Below are 27,021 nucleotides of genomic sequence, written 5' to 3'. Positions count from 1 at the left end.
TTATAAATATTTTAAATATATATATTTTTAAAAAATATCTGAAATTCAGAAATACTTCTCAAGATTACGAGTTTGACAGCTGTTGTGTTTTTGTGTTGTAATTTATTCGAAAACTATAGTATAAAAACAAATTTTTCTTAATTTTTAAATAAATAAAGTTATATTTAAAAACTTAAAAAAATTCATTTCGAATTGCGCATTCAGAACCTCTAAAAACATATATGTGCCAATGTGATAGCTTTAATTTAAATGGTTGTACAGAGAAAAACACATGCATACATAAAGAGAGTGCGAGTCCCACACATGCTCGCATGCATCCTTATTATTATTAGAGTTATAAATCTCATAATTCATTCCATCAATCTTCCTTTATTTTTCTCTATCTTACTTTTCAATCAATTTATCTATCTTTATATTAATAAAATGGATTATGATATTCATTCCATGCTCTTTTAAATTATTTAGGACAAAAATAAATAAACAAATAAAACTAAGACAGACAAATTTCAAAAAAGGATATTTTTCAGGGATAAAAAAAAAATTAAATTAAATTTGTGGTACTTACTAAAAGACAACGATTGCATTTACTTAAAGTTTAGCAAAAGAAAAGACCAGGCATTTCAATGCTATTTACTTTTATTCCTTATAAAAAATAAATTATTCATCGAGAGCTCTTCATAGATCTCTTCAAATATAAAAATACCTTAAATAAACTGAAATATTTCTATTCAATACATATTTCATACTTTTTTACGCAATATGAAAATTGATTGAAACCTTTAAAGGGGTTAATAGCTAACAATATACAATGGAAAGAATAATATCTACCTATGAGAATATAATGGAATCAATCTGGCTCTTAATGCTAAAGAATCTCAAAATGGGCGGAAGAAATTCTAGGGGTGAATCCGTAAAAGAGTTATAAAAGAATGATAACAAATGCACTTGCAGTAATACTGTATTTTTGTTGTGTGAATACATTGTTTTTACCACGAACATTTTTATAAATGAATCATAATTCTATATTCTGATATGAGGCTGTTTAAATTATTTTTCTTACAATTCAAGAATAGCCTAAATGATATTCTTTTCATTAAATCAATGAGATGAATTATAAAGATTTTCAGTGTAAGAAATTGAGAGAGTTTTAATAGTGAATACATCATTTTAAGTGGCGAGTAACATAATAAGACACTCACTTAATATCTGATTTCTATACAAAAGTAATTTAAAGTTTATATTGTTACAAGGATGCCCCCTGAAACTAATGGGCTTCAAAATGTGTTTTATTCTTTGAAATAAATTACTTATGTTTCTTTACATGTTCTTTCAACAAAAAAACATGATTTGATTTTTTTAAATGTGAAGTTCTCTAAAACTACGAAAGTATGCACTTACATGGAATTAGAATGTTTAAAAGAGTTCAGAAAACAATTAATTAAATTTATATTTTCCAAGTAGTTTTCCTTATATTTATATAGAATTCTCTGCCTGCAAATTAATGAACTGAAAATACTTTGCTTAGCTGACTTATAAGTTTTCGTACTTTCGCTCTTCTATTAATCAAATTAATTAATCTAATCCAAACAGTATAAGCTTCTTTCTTTTAAAAGTTAGTTAGGAAAAACTTTAAAAGGAAAAAATAAAATCTAAACTTGGCAAACTTTAAAGATTATTTCTTTTTCTGTTCTATCACAAATACCAAATTCATTTGATAATCCATACCAAAATGAATGGGACGTTCTTTTTGAAACTCGAACTAACTATAAAAAAGATCAGAACTTCCAATTTAATTGATTTTTTTTTTCTGGCTAAAAGGTTTCTCCGCTACCCATAGAAAGATCTTCCGAAAACCTCCAGACAAAAATAATAATACAACTTCTAATAAAAAATAACTTCTTTCAATGCACTTCTCGTTTTTATCCTTATTCGGCGAAAAGACTAGGGCTTTTAAAAGTGTCAACAGCGGCCAATGTCTGGGGGAGAGATTAATTTCCGTCTATGAGAGCACAATGGAGGCGATCCGGTTCACAATCCCGAAGAATCTCGCATTGGAAGAAAAAAAAGATGCACATTGTGTGAGTCAGGAAAAGGGGAATAAAAAGAATCCGAACGGATGTTCTGAAATAGCATTGTATGTTGGGAGGCTCCTGTAAAAATAAAAAAAAAGGAGGGAAAAAAGGAATAATGTATGTTTTAAAATGAGTTCACTGTAATATACAATGAACAAGAAAATCCAGATCAGTGGAGTTAAATAATGAAAGCGATGAAGTTTATTTTTAGCTATTCGCAAAATTTTGAAAATATCCCTGGTATTTTGACAAGATAATGTAATAAATGTATAGTACTAAACCACAATAAACTACTACGAGTTTATTATTTTAACTATCATTTTCATTCATTAACTATCATTTTTAACTATCATGGTCAGAAGGTTTGACAAAATATTGCTTGTATCTAATTTCAATTTAATATTTTATGCATGAATTGACAATCATAATATCCTAAATAAAGAATTTTTAAATGTGAAATTAGGACAGATATTAAAATTGCATTATAATAAAAACTTTATATTTGTTATATTTATTTATGTACTACCTACCTTTGGCAACCGGTTAGTTCCCAAGTGATTTTACTACGTTTAATTTCAGTCAAATCGTTTAACTCTTTCTATGACCGTAGGAAGTATGCTTCCCGCAAAACTTATCAATCTTTGTATGAAATTATGTAGGTTGGCATAAGTTCTGATTTTTTTTAGAAAGACAGAAATTTAGATGCTTTAGTTCTTTATCTCAGACAAAATGATGTGTCTTGATTTGTTACTTAATTATTAATGAACCAAATTAATTAATTAATCAAATTAAATTTATCCAATAAGCTAAATGAATCCCTTTTCTTACTCTAATTTCAAGCCTAAAAATATTTTAACATAATATGACTAGAAAAACATGGCCCTTTGAAGGGTTAAATATAATTTCATATCCATAATAGAGTGAAATTATCAGACATTAAAGAGATGTCACTTATACTAATTGTCTTACATATGCTCCGCTCATTGTGTATTTCAAACTTTCTAATGGAGATTGGTCTCATGATATGTGGTGTTATTAATAAAGTAAATGTGTGGTTTAAGAATTTTATAAAATTCATAGTATTGTCACATTATCCATTTAACAAACTACACATATATTAAATTAACTACTTCATTTTTGGTATACACAACGTAGAAAACCACGCGATCAGAGTGTTAAAGAAACAATGAAAATGGTTTGAAATTCAAGGAAAGAATATACGTAGGATATTGCTAAAAATTAGAATAGAATATTTTTAAAAATCTGGCCTATGGTCTGCTCTGTAAACACTACCACGCCATTTTAAGCAAACATACACTCACGTTTTCTTTTAATATTGGTATAAATAGAGATTAATGTTAAGAAGCCTTTGTTTTATTGATATTTCAGCTCACAATTATTCTTTTGATACACTTTAATGCAAAGATACATATTAAAGTATCTTAAAATTAAATCAACAATCATTTTCTTATAATGTTGTAATTAGAAGGCAATCATCATATTTAATGACATGTTAAATTTGAATCTATATTTTGTTTCAATATTTTATTCTATATTTTGTTTTGTTTCATTTGTAATTTGAGAGCTGCCAACAGAAAGTAAGAAATATTGAATCGCACGATTACGAAATTTTATGGAACGCGAATTTTAATTTTCTTGACTCGCATTAGCAGTGGACATAAATAATAGAAAATTAAATTAATGAAAATAAGTAATCATGATCTTTTTTTATTTGCATTATTATTTAACTCAAATGATTCAATCTATTTTGATTAGACATTAATTCAATGGATTTTCATTTTCATTACTGTAGAATTATATGTGATATAGTCATATTATTTTAGATTGTAATAAAATGAAATAAATATAAATTATTGTTTTGAACACAAGTGAAGAGAAGGTATTGTAATTGTATACGATAGACATTTTTTTCTTAATTGCGGATGAATCATGAAAAAAAGACAAACGAAGAAGATAAAAAAAAAACATTTATTACGAAATGCCATCCAAATTCATGATATTTTGACATGATCGTCGTGAATATTCGGGCCTTTTTCTTCTTATCTGCAGATTAGATATCTGATCTTGCCTTTAAATAATGTTGTTACCTGTGATTTGAAACCGGTTGTAACGCTCTTTTAACATTCCTCCTTATTCTGGACATTCTTTGAGTTTCCTTTCTAGGAAAAAATATCGAGGAGGAATGCCTAAACATTCATCCACAAAATCGCAATTTTAGAATGCTGGGCGACCAGCTGGTTGCCTGGGATTCTGGGTTCATTTCATCGATTCTTTGATCAAAATTGTCTTTTGTGACTGATTAACGTCCTTGCCTATTCAACTCGAACGCAGCTTGGAGTCAAATCATTTAAATCACATTCCTAAATTAAAGAATTAACTAGGAGTTCAAGTTTTTCAGGCTAATGAATAGTTTCAAAAGAAGGTTAAGAGCTGCCATTGTAGCCTCGGATTCTGTTCTGACATCTTCTGTTTCTTTCAAATCATTAAACACAAACCTTCACATAAAAATCATTTTAAATTTCTCTTTACATTTTGTATTTAACAGACCAAATAAATTAAAAAGAAAAAAAGAAATATTGGATTTTCTAGGCAAATGTATATATATATATATATATATATATATATATATATATATATATATATATATATATATATAAACATTGGAATACCTCATGTTTTATTAAAATGAGATTAATAAAGTTTCCTTTAAGGTACAAACCTCACCAGGCTCTAACCTACAAAGATATTATACTTTTAATTATTTACGTATATTATTTCATGCAAATATAAAATTATTATTTTATTACAATATTTGAGAATTTACGAACTGGTAAACTGTACTCAAAAAGAACGATTTTAAATACATCTTGACTGAGAAGGAATGTTTAAATTCTGCACTTTCTTTTAATATTTTACATGCATACTTACTTTAGTAGCATTTCCTCGTATTGCATCAAAGTTCCGTTTTGATACAATACGAGAGTCACTTTAAAAATAACTCATTAATTTTCAGCCAAAATTTTCAATCGAAATAAATTTATTTGCAAACTTAAATTTATAATATAAATTAATGATAAATTCCTTCCAAATCCTGCATATTATTTCAAGAATGTTGTACACAATTCTGTACAAATACAGAATGTATTTATATAAGTGTTGCAATAATCGTTCTGAACTTGCAGAAACGTTTTCATCGTAATAAACGTTTACAACATCTTACAAACGTTTTCTCTTATATTTGGGCAAAAAGTACTTTGTTTTTGGTCCCAATCTATTCTTCTCTGCATCTACTGAACATATCACAAAGGGTAAGGAACGATTCGGAACCTCTTCGAAAATCTTGGAAATACCATCAATTTGGAAGTGACCTACTCTGCTCGATTTTCAAGAGAAGCATTGTAGTAAGTTTTCCATTTTTACATTGTAGAAAATCTTCATTTTTATGAATGACTGATAAATTTCCAAGTACATATCTGGGATAGTTTCTATTCTATCGATTAAATGAAATGTGATACATATATATATATATATATATATATTTGAACACAAGATTAAATATCAATTTTTATTTATCTCTAACTTTCCGGTTTTGATTTTCATACAAGTATGAAATCACGTACGCAAAATATATCCAGAAAATGGAAGGGCTCTCCCCTATTCAATTTCCAAGTGTAGATAAATATTGTACTGAATTTTCTTTTTTAAAATTGAAAGATGAATATCAAGTATTCATTTGATATAATTTTCTTTTTCTATTGAATGGCATAAATTTGATATGCATGTACCATTTCCATCACAAAACAGTACATAAGATTTTACATATCTCCGTCGTTTTGGTTTTGAGTTCATGCCTATACACATTCATAAACACGAAATATATAAGCAATGCATCGTAGCAACTTTACTTTTTTATAACTGAATGATAAAGATCAAGTGTGCATTTGGGATTATTTTTCATTTTGATTCTTATAAATTTGACATTGATTTACCACTTTGGCCACAAGACTGTGTTTAAAATTTAATATATCTTACCGGATTTCAGATGCATATACGCACACATTCACATTCAAGGAATATATAGACCAACAAGCAGTCATGCCTTTCACAGATATGATCAAATATTTAATATATGATTCCATTTTCGATGATAAATCTATATATTAAATTTCATCCAGAAAGCACTTTCATTTTTTTTTATATTTAAAGGTATTCATATGCACAAGCATAAACAGGTACATATATATCCCTCATAGATTAAAGTTATATGTCAGTTTAAAGTTATATGTTTCTCAAAATAGCTTTAATGTTGTTTAAAATTCGAATTTTAATATTTAAATATGATTCCAACCTTTTTTAAGTTAAAAAAGACGCTTGGAATAAAAATTAAAGATGATATATTGACAATATTTCTCCCAGAAAGTACAAAATTTGTCTATGTTTCGGGCAACAAACGAATGCTGCGAAGAAAAAAGAACTTGATTGTTAAATACTATACAATTACCGAGATAAGCTTTGATATTTGCATGAAAATTGAACATTTCTTCAGAAAAGACACTCTACATTTAAGGAAACAAATAGTAATCTGAAGGATCTATATCTTGTGAATATGATAGGTAACAGCACATATCATTGATGGGATCAATATGTTCTATGTATGGGAAATTAAGTGAATCATGTATTTCCTACTTTATTGAAGCTCCCTCTTCAACGTTTCACTCAAATTGATTAACTGATGCTTATACTGTCATGTATATTGAAATCTTTATTTATAGATCTCCGAAATCCCTCTTTTCAAGTTGTATTTTGAGGGACATGATCACCATAAATATACAACATAAACGCTGTATTTCTGCAGCACTTTCTTTAAACTGAAATAATATAACACACTTTGCGTAAATTATGTTTACTTGGCACCAAACTCTGTATGTTTAAACGATCATATAAAAATATTAAGTAGAAGTCATTCTCTAATTCTTAAATGTTGTTTTCAAATTTTTCAAATGTAACTTTCACGATTTATTTACAGGTAAACAGGGCCACTAATGCCTTTAATAAATATGGACGGTATTATATTTATACACCGAGTATATATTTTGATTTTTATACGAAATTGCCCAACATTTTATTGTGGTTAACAATTTTTTTGTTACGATCACATATCCAATTTCATGCATCCAGCTCAATGCGTTTTAGTAAAATCGTGTTCACAGGCACAGAGAGGGGCGTGAATGAAAAATTTTGTTTTTTGAATTCTGGAAAGTATAAAATAATAAGATTTGTCAAAATTTCAAAGATGAATATTTTGATAATCACAATACTTTCTCTTTATATAGGAGGGAGTAAAAAGAGAGAAATTGCTTCATATGAAAACTCAAAAGTTTAGACTATGTGTTGAATACCCCATTTTATTTCTTTTATTAAAGGAACATTTGTTACATTTACTTACATTTTATTTCTTAAGGCCATGCGTTGAATATTCCATTTTATTTCTTCCTTATAAAATATGTTTTATTAAATATTCAAATAGTTTATAACAAGCAAAGATTGAAGGAGAATGAATATAGTCTTAGTTTACATGCAGAATCAATTAACAATTGTTCTTATCTAAAAAAAAAAATACTTTTTTTGTAATTCAGTGCAGACAAAAGATTAAAAAAAAGAATCAGTAATTTGTCTACTACTTCTGAGAACCCGCAGATGCGTCGGAGGTGGAATTATATAACGCACCAGCGATGACAGGATGACAAATGATGGATTTTTCAAGCTCTCTCCCGAAAGAATTGTCCGTAAATGAAGAACTCTGCATTGCTCTGATAAAAGTGCTGAAAATGTTGTTTTCGCAGTTTTGTGTATTCTATCCATTCTATCTGGGTTTTCGCTGAAGCAAGCAAAACATAGAAGGAAGAAAAGGACCAGGAAACTAATTTCCGCTTACAAAAACTTTGAATGCATTATTTTGTCACAATTGTCGAGAAAAGTAAATAAATGTTTATTCAGACTGAAATGTGTTTATTTTCTATATCATTTATTTATTCTCACTTAATAAATAAGTATCTGTGATAAACTTAAAAAAATATTATATTTGAAAGATATCTAACATTTTGATGAAATAAATTAAATAATTTTGCAGAGCAGGTCATTTTATTTGAAGTAACGAATTAAAAAAAATACTAGGTATAAAACTTCAATCAAGTTTCTAGGTAGCAGTACGTTATTCACTGCAAGATGTTTGTAGACAAATTTAACTGTTATAATTAATATGATTTTATATAAATAACATAATTTAATACAATTTTATGTAATTAGCATAATTTCATATAATTTTATATAATTGATACAATTTTACATTATATTATATAATTAATATAATTTTCAAATTAGAATTTCATAGCTTAATTTTGGGAATCCTTACAAAATATTTGCCAATTTTCATTTCGGTATTCTTAAATAAAAAATTAATACACAATGATTTAAAAAACAAATAAATTTCAGACATAATTCAATCAGATATTAATGATTAATTTGTGTCAGAAATATTAATATTAGTTAAAATGTATTGTTTTCTTTTGTTTTTCTTTTACACTCACGAATGATGAAATGCAATTTATATCAAGAATATATATATAATTAAAGTCATTTATATACAATCCCTGAAATTATAATCATATTCATGTTAATATTTGCTGCATATTTATCTCTACTAACAATAACCAAAATTATTTATGTACATTAGTACTTTATAAGACAGACCGACTGATATAAATTTGGTACAAATATATTTCGGAGCGAGGAAATGTGCAATTTCAAATTATTTTTCTAAAATTTTAGTTAAAATTTAAATAAATGAAAAATTTAACTGATCTTGACATTTCACTGCTAAAAGACATCTGTAAGTAATGGTGAAAATATTTAAATTTTATAGCAATTTACAATTTAAAAATTATCATATTAATCATATAAATTCAATATTTGTGCAGTTTGTCTTTAGTGGTCTTCAAACATTTTTTTTCAGTTTTGGCAAAAGATATGACCATTGAATTGAATTTAAACTTTTTTCAAATTCCTCTATCAAACACTTAATCATGTTATTTTCTTTTTTTGTTGGAAACTAAGGAATAAAGATTCTGTTTAATTTCTGCGTACTTTAAGAGGGAAATATAGATGATTTATAATTCCCCGAAATATGGAAGATTGATGAAGTTGAAGATGCGTTTTTAATATGATTATGTTGTTAAGAAAGTTGGTTCTATTAGAATGCAGTAAATAGAACAGATATAAAGCTATTGAAATAACATGACTTTAATAGTTGTTACAAATTTATGCTTAAAAGTACTTTGTTGTAGTAATCAAAATCATCAAGCTAGCTCATCAATCAAGATTTATCAGAAACTAAACATCGGTAATAAAATAAATGAACCATCTGATTATTAAAGACTGTTAGTATTATATAAAATAATAAATATAAATAATTCTAAAAGCATTAATTTTCTTCAAACTCTCTTTAATGAACTTTTTTGTAACATTTTGATTATTTAATCCTTATCAGGTCAGTGCTGGTAAAATATTTGGGCTACAATTATTTATATCAAATTGCCTTCATTTTTTTCTAGAACTTCTATTGCTTCTAAGTTAATATTCTAATTAGCAATGATACCCTCATAACATTTTAAATATAACAATGCAATATTTTTATGTATTTTATGCATTATGTATTATTTTATACATTATTTTATTCACTATTAGATAATTAAAATTCCATAACAATGTGACAAACTTTATTAACCATTATGAAATAAGTTGTCTATAACACTTGATAACATATTACACGTAATATTTTGTGAAATTAATGAGCTTGTCAAGAGTTTTAATGAGGTAATATAATCTCTTTACAACTTTGTTAAGTAAGTAATTATTGTGAATAATATAAAGTAATTAAGGTGATATTCTTGGGTTATTACAAAATGTAGTTAATTTAAACGATACGCAGATTCATAATGGCTTATTATTACATAGCGTACTTTTATTAATCTGTTTTTTCAGAAAAATGTGCAGCTCATAAACTTATTTTTGAAAGAAAAATTTATGTTAGAACATGGGGATTCGAAACAATTTTCTAAAATCTCGCATAGTTACATTCCTTGAACTGGATAGTGAAAAGGATATAGAACGCCCTTTGGAAACTTTTTTATACTTTTGTTTATATAAATATTTACATAATACATAGAGTGCCAACTTAAAAGTGACCATTTAACTAATTTCGGCATAAATTATTGTAATTTACTCCAACTAGGAAAATGAGTTAAATTACCTTAAGAATTATATTTTATGTTGCCAACAAATTGGCAGAAAAAATTACGATGTTTAAACAATATCTACATTTTCATACATTCTTCGCATCATTTTAGTCACATTTAGGGGAATATTCCTGGCACTCTAGTCCTTTAAACGAATAACATTTATCTTCTTTGTGATAAAAACACGCTAAGTTTTAAATCTTGCGATTTCATTATTTAAAGATAATTAATAGTCAATTTGATTAATCGCATGACACAGATTGTCAAATTCCTCAACAAGTGTCATTGAAATGTTTCTCTATGGATAAAATTCTGATATTCAAAGATTCATATCTCGGTCAGTTTTAATTGGAGAAATCAAAACCTATTTTTAAATTGTATTTTATCATGGTTCTTTACTACTAATAAAGCAATTTACACGTGAGTATTTTTGTTGGTAGTTTAGAGGTAGATAATATATTCAAGAACTATAAAACCTAGGACATATATACTTTGGAATTTGAAAAAGTAAACTTTCGGTATATATTTTTAAAATTTTTATTAATTAAAAAAAATCAAAATTTAGGGGTTTTTTTCTGTGGTGTTTTATGACAATAAGCAGCACAAAATTTATATTATCCTTTTCAGATTCAAAGAGTTATTATTTCAATGTTTTCAATTCTTCTTAACATTTTTTCTAGTTTTAATCAGTTTGTAAGCGTATTTTACAGCAATATATTTTATTGCTGAAACAAAACAATATTTTTATTCATTGGTTGGAACTAATATTTAATCCTTACATTTTTCATATTATTGGTGATGAAGGCGTTAAGTTTGGACTTAGCTTTTCATGTTGAGTAGATTTCCACAAAAATACGTTTATTGTAAAATATTTGAAATGTTGTTCTCTTTGTTTATACATTTACAGTAGTTCATTAACAATTAAGTTTTAACTTTAGAACTAAGAAATGAAAACTGTTTGTTATAATGCGCCACGTTTTAAATACTGCTGCCATTTTCTGTAATACAAAACTGGATGCATAAAATTCTAGATAGAAAAAGAATTCGATTTCAATGAGCAGAATGATCTTAATCTTCTAAAATATTATATGTCCATGAAACTTTGACATAAAAAAAAAAACGTTTTTCTAAAGAAGTCATTTAGACAAAGTTACACACATGTTGATATTTAAAATGAACATTTACCGACAATTAATTCTGGAACATAAAATCTACAGAGCATAAAAAGGCAGTATTTTATTATATATGATTAAAATATTAGGAAACTGTGCAGAAATTTAGGCATTCTGTTTGTACCTAGCTCATTAATTTACTCAAACAATAAAAATCATTTATTGTTTCATTAATCATTTATTGTTCATCATATCGTATTTTAGAGCATGTTACTTTTCAAAATCTGTGCCTAAATCTAATGACTTTGAAATTATCTATCATATCATGTTTAGATTAAGCTCAATGTATAAATACTTTGAGATTAATGTTTAGAAATTTGTACGAAGTATCTTTTTTGGCATAGTTTTGCATTTTTTGTGAAAATGGTATACTAATTAATTATGAGCAAAAATAATACTTATTTCTCACAAATATTTAATAAACTTTGAAGAGTGTATTCATTCAAGACGCTCTTTCAGTTTTGAAGTTAACAAGTTGTTGAAAACTGTTCTTTCATGAAACACTCCATTTGAGAGACTTATTAAATTAAGTAAAAGCTTATAAGTGCAAGTTTTAAATAATTTATGTTCCAGAAAAACATTTATTTTTCATGTATACAATTTTCTTAAACTCATATTCAATGCTCTATTAATCTATACGTTAAGAAATTACGCATAAATTGATTTAATCTTTTATAGTTTTATGAAACAGTTGCCTTCAGGTAATCTTTGCAATCGCATTTATCAAACAGAGAGAAAAACGCCCTGTTCTCTATCACGAACAGTTTTCTACCACAAAGATGTTCATATTGTTACTGGAAATACCCGTCTGATTGGTGATAAAGTGAAAAAGTCCAATATGCTCAGTAAATTATAATGTTGTTTTATACAACTCCTAACTCTGAAACAGAGGTAATAATTCTCAGATGAAACACACACAAAACAATACTTGCAGAAATCAATAACACACAAGAATCAACTAATTATCAAGCTACTCAAAAGAACGACTAGGAAAGAATACTCAACTACTCGCTTAAACTCAGCCAAACTGAACACTACTACTGAGTGTCAGACTCCCTCTCGTCTGTGTGCCCCCGTAATTTGTAGCTACCCTAATAAAGTATCGAATATCCTAGAAACAAGAACGCGGAAATCGAATAATAATGAAGTTACCACAAAGATTCTCGAACATTCAGTCCTTCATTTTAGTCTCCAGAATCGCCCAATTCGTCGCCAAATGGCCACAAAATTTGTCAAAAATCATCACTGTCAGGGTAGGTTCTTTAAAATTATGGTGTCGATTTCCATTACGGAACATAACTACCATGAGAAAATTACACATTGTCGGTCATGAAAATTCCGATTTAATTTTAATTCCTCTTGCTGACACGATGATTGTCATTTCGATATTCCCCAAGTTTCGATTGTCGGTGATTTCTGCCACATGATATCAATCGTTTATTGTCATTAAGCAATTAGGAGTTACCTACCTGCTGAGAACTCATCTATATGTTCTATAATCATCATGTAGAGAATTTTATTCTTCCGTCAAATGTTGCCAAGCCGTGAGTATCAGCTTGATATATTGTTTGTGATAAGGAACACTTTTATTGTAATTGAAAAGGAATATGGAATCGTAATGAATGTCAATGATTTGACTGTGGATAATAAGAATTAACTATTTTACACTCATAACCTCCATGTTAAAATTATATTTGAAAACTCCATTGCTGCCCCCATACTCTAAAAATTAACCAAAAGCAGATGCGATAAAAATCTACGTGTAGAATCTTGGAGCGGTGTGTTTTTATCTTATCTGTTACAGTAAAGATTTATCTGCAATAAATTTAAACTGCATTCCTTAATAAATCTAAACCAAGAGCTCATAATACTTATCTCCCAGTCTCCATTCTAAAAAAAAAAATACTGATCAGATAATTTTGGATTCAAATAAGCATTTTGCAGGCCACGATTATTTATTTTCACCGATGCTAACTACGTCTGAAACGACTATAAATACTACTTAGCTTCGCTCTCTAAATTTTCGTTTTCTCGCAACAGTATGATGAGAGCTATCAATACAGATACTACAACCCAGAATCAATACATCCACCGCACTTTTATCGTCGAGGGTTCCGGGTAAAACGCGATACAACGGTCGATTTTCTTGACTCCGTGAATTATATTTTCAACGCGAAAGCAACAGCATAAGGGCCATTATTATTTCTCTTTTCTGTACGAGACGGAAATAACACGTCAAAAGAAGCAAACGATAAAAAATATTAAAATAAATATTTCCAGTGGCCACGGCAACTCCCTGGGTGCTTTTACAGACACCCCATCGGTAATCGATGCTTTGAAGGGGTAGGGGGGAGGGAAGTAGAGTGATTTTAACGCCGCCTATTTTTGTCAATAATTTTCGAGAAAAGCAATTTTGCTCTTGGAGAAAAGCCTAGAACCTCCACCCCTTAGAGAAAAAGAACGTAATTCATCATTTTAAAGCACAAATATACGTCGATATGTCTTTGAAATTATGAAAAGAGGTAGCGTTTAATATTTGATTATGTCGGAACTTTGGAACTTCTGTAAAACGCGAATGAGAAGGTATTATGATGTATAATATAGTCATTGATTCTTTTTGGTTGGAAAATGGTTTTTTTTTCATTTGTTTTTGCTTAAGTTTTAAGTCAAAGGGAATTTCAGAGAAAAAAGCATATTTTTAAATGCAAAAGGGAATTGGTCGTTATTTAAAATATTTTTTGAAATACTTTATGTTTTCTGTGAACTTTTTGTTTTTCAGAAAATGGTTTGCGTGCTGTTAAGTAGTAAGGAACCAAGTCCAATATTCATATTTCCAGATGAAGATGTTTGGGCGTAAAATTAAAAAAAAAATCTGATTGTTCCCTTTTTCCAAAATTAATTGTTATTTTACAAATAGTCCATAATTCATTGTTTTAAATTCCGTTCAATTTTTTGAGTTCATTTTACATAATAATTAATCTCCATGTAATATTAGCCTAACATTAAGTAAGTCAAGGCGAACTCGAAATTTTAAAATGTTACTAGTGTTTTTATTGTTTAACTATGCTGAATATTGCTACGTATATAAATATGTAAAGAAAAATAATGCGCATAATTATAGAAATGCATAAAGGCATACAACAGGATTTTTGACAGTGATCCTTTTTAGTTTATTTGATGGCTTTAGGTTGTTTAAATTTTTTATTGTTATTTTATCGTTAATATTATTTAACTATTAATAATTAAGTAAAATTAACTAAGCCTAAGTAAGTAAAAGTTAACTCAAAATCCTAACAATATTACTAATTGTATGAATGAATTTAATTTTGTTGAGTGACTCATTATATAAATTCAGAAGGCAACAGATGTATTCTCCAGAATATAATTGTTTTTTAGTTGATATATGACTTAATTATATCTTTTTGACAAATAACTCATAAATAATGTATTTATTCTAATATTTATTCAATTTAATTCCTGCTGCCAACATATATTTCACTGCAAAACACACCCAATTCAACTAAAGAGCTGTAATTCTATACAAAGATTCATTTTAATGTTTAAGAAAAAGCATAGAGGTCAATTTTAATATAGTGGCTTATTTTCTACTTTATGATCACTGGAAACCAATTTGTAATATATTATTCCAACATTTGAAGGTACTAAATAATTCATTTGAAAAATAATTTTATTCATTCATCCATATATAATAGAAAATTAAAATCGCTTTATATTACTTGCTATTAATGGATTGCCTGCAACTCAAAGGAGACATTTGTAAAACATTATATTTGCCTGGATTATTTTTCAGATGAGTGATAAATTATTGAAAATAAACAAAACGCAAAAAATAAAGACATAAAGGTATTGAAATGATTGAAAATGGGCGTAATATAGGATTCTGAATAACTTGATATCCATTCATTTGGATGTAATTCTAAAGGAAAAGTTTATATTAGAGTTTTAGAATACATATGCTGATTATTCAATCTAGAATAACTAAATATATCTCATTCAATATTCTGCATGAGGATGTTCGAAGAAAGTATATAAAGTTTGCCAAAGGAATTATTCCCTAAAGAAATGTTTTGAAAAGCAACACATAAAAAATTCAATTTTGGTTTTTTTAGTTGATATTTCAGACTTTTATTCATTTTTCACTATCTAAATAGCATTGCTATCTCCTTAGTATAGAATGTAGAGATATTTTAAATAAGTGGTTCTTAATGTTTATATATTTTTAAAAAAAATTGATTCTGAAATATATGTTTTCTTTTTCACAGATGTGATGAATAGTGAAGACCATCAAGTTTCCCGAAATCTACATTTTATATTATTTATTTCAACGGCACTGTGCATTTTACATAGGTAAATACTTTTTTCAATCATAATTTAGATAAATATTTTTAGATAATCATAGATATCTTTAGATAATAAATATGATTTAATAAAGATCTTCTTAAATGTGCGTTTATTTAAAAATGGCTGGCATTTGTGAAACCGGTGAATGATCCTCAATATTTCCAAACGTATGAAAATAAACTATATAATTATATTTGGACTAAAATGGACTTTCGTAATCTCTAAAAAGTTAAGCTGCCCAAAGCAGAGTATACCCTAGGTTATTTATATGTTTAATTACAAAACTTTTAATAACTTTGAAAGTTAATTCAATCCATCTTAAGTGATTTTTAAATCAATTTACAATCAACTATCTTACAATTACATTATTACAATCAACCATTTTGCAATTACATAAGTGCAATCAACCATCTTACAATTACATTAGTACAATCAACCATCTTGCAATTACATTAGTACAATCAAGCATCTTACAATTACATTAGTACAATCAACAGTCTTACAAGTACATTAATAAAATCAACCATCTTACAATTACTTTATTACAATCAATCGTCTTGCAATTACATTGCATCGAGAAGTCGTTTCTCAAACAACGAATACCTGAGTCCAGTTCGTCTTATTCTTAATCGAGTAAGAATTATACAACAAATCTTTGAAATAATTCTTATTGGATTAAGAATCAGCTACATTTGGTTCATGCATATGCGTTTGTTGTATGAGGAACCGGCCTGACAATGTCTAATATAATTCCTGAAAATTTTAATAGAAAGTCCATACAATATTTTCCAAATCATCCGCTGCTTTCATTCTTATTGTATCATTTTAAAAGATATTCTCCGTGAAGTTATTTGTCCTTAATTTTTTATAATCTTAAAAGTTATTGTTTTTTGCTATTTGATTTGTTTTAAATGAAAAAAAAAGTAATTGCCTTATTTTTCTTACGACTAGGTTTTAATTATACTAATTCATTATAATAATAAATATCATTATGCTAATAAACCATGATATGAAATAGAATATTTCAATAAATATGTTTTTTAAACCATTCACTATCAAAGAAATTTACATCCTTAATTTTATCCTTAATTAATCTTAATTTTTTTCCCTTAAAATCTTTGATTTTATCCTTTAAATACTAAATTTTACAGCAGTTTCCTACGAGATAACTCGTAAATGGCAGTGAATGGGTTAAAGGCTGCCCCTTACAATACAAGGGCATAACCTAGAAAAGAATGATCCTTGCACCATAATACCATGCACCATAACGCACCAATTCAATCAAATCACGCATTATTACAGAAAATTTAAAACTGCCATAGATATATTTTCTTATCTATGTGAAGCGGTTATATTTTCGTTATAAATTAATCTTAGATGTATTTGTGTAATATTAAGAGCGTACTGTTGAATATCAAATTATTTCTGTTCGAATAAATAAACATTATTCAATAAGTTTAATGTAAGTATTTAAAACAAACATTTAAAATTGAATTCTTGTCAGTATAAGCTTTTAAAGTCTCAGCTAAAAATATTTGTTATATTTTTTTCTCTAAAAGTTTATTAACTCTGATTTATATAGCACACAGAGAAAACGATCTCCGCTAAATCGTTGGATTTAGTCTGCTAATGGAACTCTGATGGTGTGTCACGGACACATGAGGCCTAAAGTTCCATTCACGAATAAATGGGTTTAATATATTTCTATGAAACTAGTTATAGTTAAAACTATTTCTGTTGATGTTTTAAAACTTCATTTCCAAAAGTAATTCGTATGTTTGTTTCGAAACAATTTCTTCTTACAGAAGAAATAATTTGTAGGGAAAGAAAGGATTGTTGCGAAATTATTACATAATTCTTTTTTATTCTGTGAAAAAAAAGGATCTTTCCATACGGATCATTATTTCCAGATTTGTTTCATTAACGTTCAGTGTAATAATGCCAAATAATTTTTACGTAACATGATTGAGTAGTTTATAAGTGATATTTAATCGGAAAATGAAAGTTTTAATAAAACTAGCAAAACAAAACTTTTGGCAACCAACATATCTGCCCAGATTATTGACCTTTTCAGACCATTAAACTATTGATATGGAAAGCATTTTTTTTAACAGAAAATTCCCTTGTTATTTGAAGGGATTGAAAAAAAGTGAATCACTACAATTATTGCGAGTGATATTAAAAATATTATATACTACGAAATTAAAAAGAAAAAGAAAATCCTGGAGTAATATCCAAAGAAACCATTTAAAAAAATTAATTTGGACACTTTCAAAAGCATGCGATTGATTGTTTTGATATCTGAGTTTGAGTTTCATTATGTTATTAAATATATAATTGTAGATTGTGTATCAAAATATTTTTAAATAATTATCAAAAGTAGAGACAAAAATTGTATGGAATTAAAATCGATACCATAAAATGGAAATTTTTCAATTTTTTGGCAATCCAAAATCTGTTCTTGCAAGATAATAGAAACTTATGAGATAATTTGGAAGATAGTAAAATCCCTTTCCATAGACATTCCATAACAATTACTCAACTGACGACTGCTTAAACACTTTCATGCTCGATTAACGTTCTGCTAGAAATATATATCTATTATATTGTTTTTTTATATCCTCTTTCTTTTGACAACTCAGGAGGCCATATTCCGAGCATTTCTAATAATATATTTCAACTCCATTAATTATTAATTGAAGCGTTTTGTTAAATACAATGGAAAAAGGGGCACAAAAAATGTATAATTTATAACTTTGTATTATATATTACTTTCATTTCAAATCTCGAGATTTTTTTCCAGCATATTAGCATAACTGAATTGCAAGTTAAGGGCTGCTTAACTAAGGTAAAACGAAATGCTGAATTTCATATCTCGTTAGAATATAATGAACAGTGAATATTTTTTTTTCAATTTGAATGCATATTTATTTTTAATATTTATTATGAAAATGCGAATGTAGCGAGATGTTAAAGAATATAATTTCAATGTTTAAAAGTTTTTCTTTAAAATACAATGCAAATATAAGCAAACATGTTTTTTTTATAAATCTTTAATTACAGCTATCATGGATGGTTTAGAATAAAATCGATTCAAACTGAAAGAAGTATCAAAATCGAACGGTGTAAAATATGACATAGAAAAATGACTTATTAATTTTTAAATGTGTGGATCTTTTAATTTTGTAACAGAACTAAGCAACTGAATATACATATAAGAGAGGAGATTAACCATCTCAGATTTTAATGCAATTATTTGTACAACTGATCATAAAAAAGAAAATAATTACAATAAATTACATTAATTAAAAAATTAATAACAATTTTGTAATGTTATGAAAGTTTAAATTTATTTATGTTGTAGTTAATGTAATTTATTAATGTTGTAGATATATAAAATTATATTTACTTTTAGAATTTTAACAATGTTATATTTTGTTAATAATATTAATGATATATGTTATAAATGCATAATCTTAGTTAATAAAGAAATTGAATAGAAAAAGCTCATCATTAAAAAAGACTGATTATTAAAATTAGGCTTATATTCACAACCGATATTCAATGCACAATCATCAGTAATAATATAAAAATACTATATCTGTCATATTGTAATCATGTGAAATTCATTATTTATTTGTTCATATTTCTTCTTTCACCTTAAATGTTACAGGAAAATTTACTTTTTGATTTATGAATTGTGAATTGAGAACGGGACGATTTTCTTGTGGCTTCAATGGATCACTGTTTTCCTTAGCTACGCTGCATCATCATCTTGTATCTTCCTGCGTCTCATAAAATACGCAATCGTGCTTTCATGGTATGCTGCTGTCATTGTTGGTATATCTCTATTTGTAAATATTTGTGTGTTGTTGTTTGGATGTAAAATAAAAATTTATCAAAAAAAAAGGGTTGATTCATTTTTGTCAACATAGTGCAGTCAAAATTAATATTCAAGCAATAAAAGAAACTGTAAAATTTTAATAAATAGCTATATTACTTTAAAATAGATCTTAGAATCTAATTTTGTCAAAATTTGCAGTAAACTTTGATTTTTGTCGTTACTACAGAACAAGACATCATCCATAATGTATAGAGAACTTTAAAAAAAATCACATCAAAAAATTCAAATAAAAATATTGGATAAGTTGAATCTTGTTAATGGATATTTAACTCAATATGTTGGTAAATGCTACCTGATTTATTATGCATTCACAGTTAAGAGTCTTTTTAATTACACTTTTGTCCAGTTGATCATACGTTGTTTAACCTTCCAGGAAACGTATTCATTTAATAGTCTTTCACAAGCTGAGAATGTAAGATTTACAAACATAATCTATTGTTTTCTATCATAAAAAAATATTTGTGCAAATTTTTGTATCTAATCCACTTTGATTTTCCAATGTTTAAAATTATGAAAATATTGGATATAATTTCAATAAAACTAGCCATTATGTTCGACAAATTCAGTTGAAAAATGTAGGTTATTATAGATCACTCCATAATAAGCAATGAACAATCTCTCCAGTAATAAAAACACAGCCCCTTCGAAAAAGATTTACAAAAAATTTTGATAATGGTAATTCCGAAATCAATCATTTTTTAAACATTTATAATATATAATGCTTCTTATCCGGCTTTTAAATAAAAACCTTGTAACTGCCAATAAATATGAAGTAACTATTGTGGAACAAAATAATTTATTAATGTAGAGAATTGTCTGCTTTGATAAAATTCACGCATCTCTCATTTTTCAGAAATTATCTATGTCTTGTTTACATTTATTTTATATTTTGATACTTTGACAAATATTTATTTCATTCTTCATTTGTATGAAACTCATCTTATAAATAAACTCATCCATTTCGGTAAGTGCTACAAATTTTACTACTCTATAATATGTCATGATCTTTTAATGATGCCAGTTTAATAATAGTGAAAACATTTCCTGAAATTTAATATTTTTCAATATATTTTTTGCTTCGTTTTCTAAGATAGATTGACATGATTTTCTTGAAATTTAAACGTTTTTCATTGTTTCATCAGATATTTCATCGTCTTTCAAGAATATATTTTTTTTCAATGTTGAATGCTTATAAGTAGATGCGTTCTATTTAAAATCTGTTTATTTTATATAATGAATAGTAATATGAAGTTATAGAGACGAAAACGTTAAATTGCACTTTTTATAGTGGTGTAATATTTTGAGACTTACTCTACTAAGACGGTTCATATGTACCATGAATATGATTGATGTAAGTTTGTAAAAATGAAGCGATTTTAAAGAATGTATATATTTATTTTTAAATTTGTTTTCATGAATTAAATATGAATATGAAGTGATACATAAAATATTTAATCGAAAATGAACCCAAATAATATTTCTGGTGAATACATATATTCGACGTGAAATCACCTTACATATTACCCAAGGGGGACGATACTTAGAATGCATAACCACTTTATGAAAATTTTCAGGAAGAGTCTCCTGTAGAAGGATCTCCTGTAATCTGTCAAAAAGAAAAGACTGGACTTAAGTGCCAATCTGAGAATATTATGGAAGAGCGTAACACAAGCCTCGGTAATTATTGTCATTTACAGCGTCTTCAGAATCAGCGTTTTTTTTTTTCTTCTTAATTTACATTTTTAATTCATCTTCAGTTTGTTTATTTGGATCCATGAAAGAAAAATATCATGCCTACATTCTTCAAGTGCTGTACTTAGGAATATGCGAAAGTGGAATTATAAGGGAGGCATTCTGAAATATTCTGATTATGATTATTTTTGTGCCATAAGTGGCATTACACCGGTAAAACTCTCATACTTAAAATTAAAAAAAAAGAGAATTTAAATAGCTTCCAAAGCACTAGCCATTCAAAAAATCTTTCATACGCATGTGTACTGGTTGCAAAAGAAGCTAAAGACAGCCAACGAAAACAAAAAAGCCGGAAAAAAAATAAAGGAGCAGGCATAAAAAGAAAAAGTGGATACGGTTTAAATGGCTTCATCAAAAGTGCCTGCAAAATATTCCACAATATCAGTAGCATTGAAACATAATTAGTAAATAATAAAATTTGCCAAAAATAAGAAGTTTAAACTTTGAAAACAAACAAAAAAAAATTAAGGGATTTTAAAGAAAAGAGAAAAATATAAGTAAAAAAATAAATGAAAAGATAAATAAGTAAATAAATGAAAAAAATAATCAAATAAACAGGAAAAAATAAATATATACATTGGTTCGGTCTAAGGTAGAGTCCGTGATCAGGAACAAAAGGCTAGAAAAAGAATTTGTTTTATTTTTTTTTTCTTATACTCGCAAGTTACTCTATACTTTTAACAGTTCTTGACTCTCTTTATGCATTTAAAGTATGCTACTGTTAAAAAATCACTAACACTTGAAGTACTATCAGGAATGCAAAATTGTTTTACCACAACGTACAAGCAACAAAAAGTTTTTTATTCTTTGTAGTAAAATAAAATTTTAAGGGAAGCATGAATTGCTTAACGGGGCTAGTCCTGATGGCTCTTATTACTTTCTTCAATTAACGGCAGATAGAGATATTTTTGTCATTTATGACACTTATCAATGCGTTTTTCAAATACTTGGACAATTTTTTTTCCACATTGGAAATTATTTTGTTTACAAAAAGTATCTTTTAGAACTACGTATATTTTACATTACCAGAACTCAATTTGTTAAAACCTATAAACAGAAATAATTAGATAATGAATATAAAATTTCCGGAAAATATAAATTTACATGTTAAACTAACTTAGACAAGTAGTGGTTTATAAAATCTGATTTTATACCGTGACAAGATGTAATACTACTTTAGCAATAATTTGTTTTATTACTACTTAGAAACAGAAAACTAAACTTTAGAACTTTATTCTCTATCGAAAGTCCGAAACTATCGATTATTATACTATACTTCATTTCTAACATACTGCTTTAAACTGTGATATTCAGATAAATATACTGATCTGCAATAAAAATAAATATTAAATCAAGTTTATCATATCAAGATTTTAAATATTATTAAATATTTCAATATTTTTTGTTGATTAACCTTGAAATGTAGAATGATAAATAGTCTTTTGAAAAGTAAGCAATAATATATTTCTAAACAACTAATATGATGGACATTTCCTTAAATGTAATCTTTATATGGAGAAAGTATGCAGAGGATATGATAAAGACAGGTACAAAAGCAGCTTCATTGAAGAATGACATGGAGAATAGTGAAATAAGAAATCAAAGAAATCCATCTTAACAGCATTTTATAAATTAAATATAGTCTTAATATTCCTTATACCTCACGCCATGAAATGTGTTCTATCATGATAGTCACCAAAAATAATTTCATAATCCGGTATTGTTAACACATTTAAAAACTATTTCATTCAAGCAATAAAAAATTGACGACAATTTCTATAGATGTCCTAAACCATATTACTTCAATTGGTGATGAATCCTAAAAATTTTACTAATTGAGAATATTTTAGCCAAATTTTAAAATGCAAAAATAAAAGGTTATAGGCAATAAAATATTAAGAACTTATCAACCTCAAGATGAAAATATTTCAGTACTTATTCAGTACTTCAATTGCTTACGAGGGACTTTTCATCGTCTTCTTCATCCAAATTTCATTTTAATATAGAGACATGAGTTCAAAAGGGATTAAATTTTTATAAAAAATTTTCGATTATTAAAGATTTCAGAAAAAAAAAATCTTTGTGTTTGCAAAGCGATCGACGTCTGATACAAGAATGAGGGGAAACAAAAATTTTACTTCGTTTGTTTCGATAATTACAATGTGATAACAAATTGTGCAAAACGTTTCAACTATAACAATATATTTTAATAACACAGACAAAAAAGGTAATCTTTGTTAGATTCATTATTTGATTGTGTGGAGGTAGAACTATTGTTGCTACAGACGTCCATTGTGAAAAATCAAGGAACGAATATTCCCGAATAGTATACAATTAAAATTAGAAAATCTTCAAATAATATTCACAAAGAGAATAAATTCTTTAAAGCATGGAAGTTTATATACGAACCACATACGAAAATTCTAATTCATGGTGGTAAGTATTTAAAATATTTATTTCAGAAAGTACATTAAAAACTTTAAATTTTGAAAGTTTAATATATTTTTTTCTCCATTAAGTAGTTTAAAAACCGAACCAGTTGGCATTAAATGCTTTGACAAGAAATTAATCCAGGGAATAAACCATTATGCTTGAAATAAATTAAAATTAAATAAGTTTTATACGATATATTATCAAAATATTTGAAATACAATTAAATAGTTTGCATACTTTATATCAATATTATTAATTAGACAGCATTAATTAAAAAAGGATAAATGAATGAATGAAATTTTAATGAAAATGAATGAAATTTTAATGAATGAATTTTTAAATAATAAAATTATTTCCAGTCAGTGAAATTTAATACCTCACATAATGAGTACATAAACATGTTAGAAAATGAATATCAGAGAAAATAATCATAGTCAAAATTAGGTATATGATAAAATTTAAGAACATATATAATTAAACACGTTATACTTTAAGAAAATATGTAAAAACATTATGCTCAGAAACATATAGACAAATAGAAGAAAATAAATATAAATGGCTTAAAGATAACTGAAAATTCGTTTAAGCTTTGTCATACGATTAGAAAAAATTGTAATTGTTTCTTTTTTTGTGGTATGGATAAAAAACAAGGTAAAGGAAAATTCCTTTTTCCGTAATAATTAAATGCTAGAAACAAGAGAAAATTTCTTTGCCTTTAATAATTAAATATCAGAAGCAAAGGAAAATTCATTTTTCTGTAATAACTGAAAGCTAGAAAATTTATTAAAAATGCTTAATTCTTATGAAATGAATTAAACTCATAAATTCATTTTTATGAAATGATTAAACGTGAGGAATAAGTCTCAGGCTTAATCTTCTCAATTATTTCTGAAATGAGAAAAAAAAAATGTAAGAAAACTTATTTAATGATTCAGAGAATGTGGTATACATACTTTTAATCCAAGAATAAGATAAAAAAAAATGTTAATTAGAAAGAAAATTGAAGAAATGAAAGGCTTGCAATAGAAGGTACTAATACTAATATTTGTATATGCGTATTTTAAAATATATTAATTAATTATGATAAAGAACTAAAAGAAATGACAGCCATCTTTCAAGTATAACTAATAGGTTATTTTGAATTATACTTGCATGAAAACAGGGATGATTAGCTAAATCAGCAAAATGTTGAAAATAATGAGCAAAATTGGCTCAGTTGTTGAGTCCGGAGTTTCAATTAAAGATGGAATTTAGAATATCTCTAAAAAGGTTGAGAATTAAGGGGGGGGGGGCTGTAGACAAACACTAATGGTACATTTTAGGATATAATTCTCACGACTTTAAAATTTGGCGAATAAGGTAAATCTGTGTTGAGGGAAAATGTCACACCCTCTTTCAATAATAATAATAAACTACAATAAAGATATATTTTTGAAATTTAAGGGGTTTAATTTAATTAAACAACTTAACAGCCTCTTGAATCCTTTAACCATTTTGAAATTAAATTAAAGGGCTTTTTTGGAGCGAAGGTAGATAATTATTTATGATACATCTGGTTCTCATGATGAGACTTTATCCGAAATAATTTTTTTTGATATTGATTCAGTGTTTGTGGCTAGAGGATTAGCGTCTGTTTTTTTTTTCCGGAGTATGTGCAGTAAATTAATATTTTTTTCCAATTTCTCTCAAAAATATAGGGTGAAGTGAGATCAATGTTGACATATCTTGGAATCATGAACTTTTATATAAAACAGAAACGTGACAAAACTATTTCAGAGATTAAGCTGTGAAACTTTGTTGAGATTTTTGATTATAAATAATAATCAATAAATTAATAATTTTGAGATTTCTCTGAAAAATGCTGGTGGCAGCGGAAAATAAACGACGGATAATGATTTATCTATTGTTCATGAGTTTCTGTATAAAAATGGTGACATCAGTATCGGCTTTGTGGATTGACACTCAATAGTGTTTTTTTTCCCCTTAAAAAAATCTACAATGATGTAGAATTTGTGAAACATGTCTACACAATTGAGAAGAGCAGAACTAAAAAACTTTAATGGCATAACTAGAGGTCAAGAGCTTACATATGATATATAATTTTCCGAATTCAAACTAGTAGTTGTTGCTGAGAAATTGGTCTTCTTAATTATTTTAATTATATAAGTAATAAGGGCTATCTATGTTTTGAATATATGACAGTTTTTCTTAAATCTTTGACTTCTTTAGGGTATCATTCTGGATATATTGGAAATATTCTTTTCGAGGAGCTTTTCCTTTAAAAAATTATTTTCCATGTGTCCAGAATGCATTCAGATAGCAAAAGATCTTCCCATTATTAAGATGCACTTTAAATTAAATTTAGCAGGAGTCAAGGGATTTAATGGTATAAAGTAATATATCTATATAAGTAACGAGGCAACTTTGTGATTAATCAAAATTATTTATTAAAGGCAAAAGTAGCAAATTTTACTGGCGGAAAAAATATATTCACAAATAAAGCACTCAGAGGTTCCATTACATTATACAATAAATAAGAGATTGAACTAACTATTCCAATTGAAAACCTCCCATACCTTCGAAGTTGAATTTTCTACGATTATGGCTAGTGTTTACCATCGATGAATAAAAGAGAAAAATGGCGTTTACAGTCTTTTAAAGATTAGAGAGGAATCTACGTTTGCCATATGCATCAGCAATTATAATGTAATTTATGTGCAGGTTCATGGAAAGGATTCGAAATGGAACTTCTGATGCCACCAAACAGACCTTTTTGGCCTAACTTTACAAATTTCAATCATTTGTTAAGATGAACCTCCACATGTTTGAAACTTAATTCAATATGAACCTCTGCATGAATGAAATTTAATATGATATATCAATATCTTCCAATGCAATATGCAATGTGCCAGATGACGAAAAGAAATATATATATATAACTATTGCCTAACTATTTATAATTTAAAAAGTATAATCCAAATTGTGCCCTTTTAATAAATGTTAAATGAATT

At 27.0% G+C, this 27,021-nt stretch overlaps 1 protein-coding gene across 2 annotated transcripts in view; it reads left to right on the top strand.

Moving 5' to 3' along the window:
- The window catches only part of LOC129969315 (uncharacterized), a 220,650-nt gene extending 200,854 nt beyond the window's left edge, over window positions 1-19,796 (top strand). The window contains exons 4-5 of one of the 2 annotated variants that reach the window (XM_056083832.1): window positions 15,843-15,927; window positions 19,595-19,796. In XM_056083832.1, coding sequence (XP_055939807.1) covers window positions 15,843-15,927; window positions 19,595-19,625 — 116 coding nt within the window. In that variant the 3' untranslated portion in view covers window positions 19,626-19,796. Of the gene's footprint in view, window positions 1-15,842; window positions 15,929-19,594 lie in introns of those variants that run through there. The other variant, XM_056083833.1, reaches the window with a different exon arrangement.
- Window positions 19,797-27,021: the final 7,225 nt, after the last annotated feature.

This window comes from Argiope bruennichi, chromosome 5 (genome assembly GCF_947563725.1).
Source record: "Argiope bruennichi chromosome 5, qqArgBrue1.1, whole genome shotgun sequence".
In the NCBI taxonomy this organism is placed as follows: Eukaryota; Metazoa; Arthropoda; class Arachnida; order Araneae; family Araneidae; genus Argiope; species Argiope bruennichi.
Note: the sequence above shows the minus strand (reverse complement) of the source record. Positions and strands in the feature narration are given on the sequence as shown.